Source organism: Brassica rapa, chromosome A05 (assembly GCF_000309985.2).
Source record: "Brassica rapa cultivar Chiifu-401-42 chromosome A05, CAAS_Brap_v3.01, whole genome shotgun sequence".
NCBI lineage: Eukaryota > Viridiplantae > Streptophyta > Magnoliopsida > Brassicales > Brassicaceae > Brassica > Brassica rapa.
Window position 1 is genome coordinate 905,603 of NC_024799.2, and position 6,000 is coordinate 911,602.

Genomic DNA, 6,000 nt, shown 5'->3' on the forward strand with positions numbered 1-6,000 from the left:
CCGAGTCCCCAACATGAGACAAGTTTGTTAAAAAGTAAATAATTCCATTTTTCTTATATTATAAAATAAATATATATTATTCACTGATAATAAAAATATAGTTATTCATCTATCACAAATATCTATGCAAATATGTGAATTAAGTACAACAATCAAACAACATAATGATTTCCACAAAGAAAATATAAAAAATATATTAATGTTATGTAGTCTTATTTTTTATTCTTTAAATAATATAATACAATATTATACATTATTTTTTAGAATTGAAAAATACATATAATATCTTATCCGCGCGTAGCGCGGTTAAAAAATCTAGTTGTTTTAAAACTTTTTTTTGTTTGCCTGTCATTGATTAAAAGACTATTAACAGAGCATCTCCTACCATTCGCATTAAGTTAAAATTTCAGAATAATTATATAGAATTCCTCCTAGTAGATGAGTGGAGCGTTGCTTCATTGCGAGCAGAAGGTCTCTCCGTAGTCTAGTCGTACTTCGGGAAGTGAAAATGGTCTGGTCCAGTTTTTAAAACACACGAAAGAGACAAATCTATTCAATTGGTCAAATTAAACCTCGAACGGACCAATACTGTTGTTGTCATTGCTGTTTTTGGTGAATGGTCCTTTTTTATTTCTAAAACATCACAGTTCACAGACCCCTTTCTATTATTTTGAGTTTCTCAAATACGATTTCTTTTCTTTTTGGCATGTCTATTTTGATTACACTCTCGTCACAATTGGAGAAAAATGATGATGAAAAAACATAGTTAGTAGAAATGCAAGAAAAGTCTACAATCTAATATAAAACATTTCCAAAAGTAGGAAGAGAGTGACAGGTTTAAACCATGTGAATAAATTAATGACAAATTTACAAGATGTTTCTGTAATGATATTAGGAAACGTCGTAATCTAAAGTTTGATACATTGGAAAAAATAATTAAATAAATCATAGTGGGAGACTAAGGTCAACGACAAGATCATGAGAAGTCTTCATCTTCATTGGAAGACTCTTTCCTTTAAATTTCCATTTCCAAAACTGAAGACTCTGTGGTCTTTCCTTTAAATTTCATGTCCCAATACATTGTCTTTCTCTTATTAACACTGTTTCATTGCTTTTATCTACTCACTTCCTCTCCTTAAAAGATTGATGTATACCAAACTTTGTATAGTTTAGTTTTGCTGTTTATGTCCAATCAAATTAACTATTTGCATAGACGTGAATTTTGGATACAAGAAGTAAAACGTGTTGTAAGTGGTTGTCTTTGAAATTGATAATGGTGTTAAAGTGAAGACAATTTGCTGTGTTAGATAAGATTAAATAAGTTGGTTCTTCACATTAATGGGCATTGTTGCTCTGACACAATGCCAAAAAGTTACATTTGAGTATATATGCAGATACAAAATAAAACAATCTGTTATCTTTTGATAGAATGTTTAAATTAGATTTTTAGTTGATTTGGTCTTAGATATGTTGGATATTATTTATTGCTAGAACTTAGGAGAAGAGTTTGATTTGATGTTTTCATGTATAATAAGAAAAATGTGACATGTCACACAAACAACCCCCACTTGGTGAGATTCATGGGAAGGAACAAAAGACAAAGATTTACATTTATTATAAGATATACTAGAATTAATAATAGATTGCTTCCTTGCATAGTGACAAACATAAAAATATCAAAACAACACAAACCTCCCCAAAATCCCCAATTCAAAACTCACAAATTTTAAAATCTAATACTATATTTACTCGCAACATAAAAATCTAATACTATATTTACTCGCAACATAAAATTTAAAAATTACGAATAATAAATTAAGAAGAATCCGTTACGCTTCTCCGGGATTCCCCCTCCTTCTTCCAACTGATCGGAGCCGTACACCTTGGTCGAACTGGAAAAAAAAGGAAAACGGACGACCAAGATGCATCACCAAACACTCATCACTCGAAAAAACCGAAAAATATTTTTTCTCATTTAATCAGAATAAATGATCCTTGAAAAACTCATCCACATCCCACGAGCAAGAGCTCAAATCCCCGATCACGCCTAACGGAAAACTCTCCGACAACTTCGAGACTGTACTGCTGTTCGGTAATAACTGGAACTCGTCTAGAAACAAAGGATCAGGGGCAATTTCGGAATCCCAGAAACAGTCTCTCGCGGGAAACAGTTCGGGAGGCAAGAAAAACGGATCGGGCGAGGCCAAACCCGCCGGAGCTTCTTGATGGGCCGAGGAGAGGTTAATGGGCCCTGCGCTAAAACGGAGAACAGAAGTAGGAGAACGCATGATGCTACTAGACTGAGACTCCTCCACCGCCGAGTCGTCGCAGCGAGAGACCGTTTCGAGGTCGATCGCCGGCGGACTTGACGGAGGAGTGAGAATATTCGTCAAAGCGTGACGTCCTTTGATCCGAATCGCGGCCTTGTCGTAACCGATGGCAGCTTCCTCCGCCGTGTCAAACGTTCCGAGCCAGACTCGAGCGCGTTTCGAAGGATCGCGAATCTCCGCCGCGTACTTCCCCCACGGCCGCCGTCTCACTCCTCTGTACTTGACTGGCTCCGCCGCCTTGTTCGTCGGTTTCTTGCGTTTTGCAGCGTCGCAGAACCTGATTACTTCCACGTAACGTTTCACTCTCTTGGCGGGAGACACGAACCTGTCGTCGTTTTCTTCGTCGCTGGAGGAATCGGTAGCGCATGGATCGGTCACTGTGATTTTCACAACCTTTGGGCTGAGTGATGTAAGCTTCCGGTGAACCGTGTACTTAACATTTCTCTCCCGGCTTTTCATTTCTCTTAGAGATCGGAGAAGAAGAATACACACTAACAAGGGAGAGAGAGAGAGAGAGAGAGAGTAGATTTTGGATTAACAGTTACGAAGAAGGAAGAGTCAAAAAGGCTACGAATAAATCGCCGTTCGTTAGTAACATCCCTTTTTAAATATAGTCACGCCTTATTTATTGCTTTTTCCATTTTTAAATTTTAAATTTTTACTTACTTTCCTTTTTGATTTTGGAAGATTTCATTTTTTTATTGTGAAATTTCCGAGAATGTAAAAACTTTTTCAATATTTTATTCGGAAATGTCATAATTATGTTTTCTATTAGTACAGTATTAAAAATGGCTTTTAAGTAGTAGTAGTCATTAAGAGAGAGATTAGTGGCGCTTCAAACGACTAGCCACTTCTCTGATCTGTGAGCTAGACTATCGACACTTGGCGTAGTTCGGTTTGGTCTAAACCATCCTATTAATGGTTTCATAGCTTGGTATACAAGCTACTTGAGCAATCTCCACGCGTGATGCATGTTCGTGTACCTTACGTGCTTGTGAGAAGAAATGGGCCTTCTGTCACGTGAGACTGGTCACTCACACTGCTTTTGACCCACTACGATAATTATGAATTTTATGGTAATGATGTTTATGGAATGTTTTCTCAAAAGCTTTGGGAAAGGACGCTGTTATCATTATGATCTCGTCATAATTCGAATGTCTCTCTGATTATTTTAATTTTTTTGAAAATTATGATATGTTTGCTTGGAGATCAAGTGACTGCAGCCCTGATTATTTGCTTTCCTATATTATAACTATATTCAGCGTTAACACTGGACTTGAATTAGGGAGCAAAATTTGAAAATTTTATTCAAATGATAGTTATGTTCCTCTACATATTAAGGCACTTAACATTAAGTTTAGGGATACATACGGTCAAACTTGGATGTTCTTAATCAATATAAGTGTTTAAAAAATTGGATGTTCTCACAAGTTGATGTATGAAAAAAACTCCTCTAATATTTCTCTTTATATTCCACTGAAGTTTTGACCTACTCAGGTTCTTATATGGACGTGGATACATCTTCTTTCATAAGTTTTGTAATAGAAATTGCGGGCCATAACCAAATCTTTTGCATGATTAGCCAAAGTAATTGACTAATATGACGGTTTAAGATTAAATACAATTAAATATAAATTAACAGATCCTTAGTGGAACCATATATGGAGTATAAGAATCGACAATGAATATGTAGTGTATGGTGTGCATTAATCTAATTATAGAAAAAAAGAGAAATCGAAAGAGAATTTGGACTATATTAGCCTAATGGGCCACATGAAGAACCTTGTAGACAAAGTGATCACAAAAGAAGTTGCAAGAGAGGTAAGGCATGAGATTTTTCTTGTTTGTTAAATATATGTACCATTATTGTTTGTTATATAAATGAGGTATGAGTTGGTGTAGGTAGGAAACGAGGTGGTCTTTTTATTTATTTGTTCTGTTGTCTATGTCTTTCTTTATGTTTGTTTAGTTGATGAGAAAAACATCATCACTGATTAATTAATAAACATACTATTCACTTTACTTATCATTTGCAGGATTACATTTTAGATATTAATTCTTAAGTAAACAATAGAACATATATGTCGAGTAGGGCTGGGCAAATAAACCGAACCCGAAAACCCGAACCGAACCCGAGCATTGTGACTGACTAATGTTCAATGGCACTTTTCAGACTGCAGAGTTTGGAGTTCAAATATATAACGTTTATAATTTAAAGTTTAAGTTGTGTGCTTGAATAAACGGAATAAAAGTAAATGTCAAAAGAATTGATTCAGAATAAAATATAATTTTAGATTTTTCAACATTTTATAAACGTAACATAATAAAAATATGAATCTACACATATACAAACTGTTTTGAGAGAAAGGTGAATGAAGATTAGCTCATAGCCTCATAGAATGTGTATCCTTCACTACTTGTATGTAAAATACAATATGAGTTTACTTTTCACCAGACTATTTCGGAGTCTGCTATTTGAACCTATATCTCTGTAATTAACAAATATTTGAACCCTACGAAAATATTGGTTAGTCCACAAACCAATATAAACTGGTGTTTTTTACAGAGATATAAACTGATGTTTTTTACACATCAATTTTGAGAAAAATTCAAATATATAAAAATACTGTTTAATGCATAGTGCATCTTTTACTAACATATGATGAAGGTTAAAAAGGTTTGAAACTTTTATTGTCTCTGTTTCTCTAGAAAATAACGATTTTATAAAGGTTACTCCACCAATTTAGAGAGTATTATGAAGTTTTACTAAATTAATTGACAACAAATTAAAACGACGCCTATGTACCATAAAAGAGAGTTTAATATACATTAATAAAATTATAGAATGTGTTTAGAAGTTTTAAAACAACACAAAAGATCATAGGCTATAGTATATAGAATATTTACCGAAAAATTCAATATTTTCGGAGGATTAACACATAGATTTTGAGAAAAATTCAAAAATATGAAAATATTGTTTTAATGCATATTTGCAACCTTCACTAACCATATGATGAATGTCACATAGGTTTGAGACTTTTTTTTGTCTCCGTTTCTCTAGAAAATAAGGATTTTATAGTGGTTAGTCCAACAATTTAAGAAGTATTATGAAGTTTTACTAAATTAATTAACAAAAATTAAAACGATGTCCATGTACCATGAAAAAGAGTTTAATATACATTAATACAAATTTAGAATGTGTCTAGAAATTTTAAAACAACAATAAAGATCATAGGCTTCAGTATATAGAGCATTTACCGAAAATTCAATATTTTCGTAGGAGTTAACAAATATATTTTGAGAAAATTTCAAAAAAATAAAAATTCTATTTAGAGCATTATATAGGCTTCATTATATAGAGCATTTACCTAGAAATTCAATATTTTAGTAGGGGTTAACACATAGATTTTGAGAAAATTTCAAAAAAAAATGAAAATTATATTTTAATGCATAGTTGCATTCTTCACTAACTTATGATGAAGGTCAAAGAGATTTGAAACCTTTGTTGTCTCCGTTTTCTAAAGAATAGCGATTTATAGTTGTTACTCAACCAATTTAGGGAGTATTATAAAGTTTTACTAAATTAATTGACAAAAAAAATTAAATGATGCCCATTTACCATGAAAGAGAGTTTAATATACATTAATACAAATGTAGAATGTGTTTAGAA

General features: G+C 33.0%; 1 protein-coding gene across 1 annotated transcript; it reads right to left on the minus strand.

Annotated features, from left to right (window-relative positions):
- Nucleotides 1–1,511: 1,511 nt before the first annotated feature.
- LOC103866481 (ethylene-responsive transcription factor CRF5) lies at nucleotides 1,512–5,162 on the minus strand. Its single transcript, XM_009144414.3, has one exon. It carries the CDS (start codon nucleotides 2,787–2,789, stop codon nucleotides 1,980–1,982), a length of 810 nt encoding a protein of 269 aa, XP_009142662.1. The 5' UTR covers nucleotides 2,790–5,162; the 3' UTR covers nucleotides 1,512–1,979.
- Nucleotides 5,163–6,000: the final 838 nt, after the last annotated feature.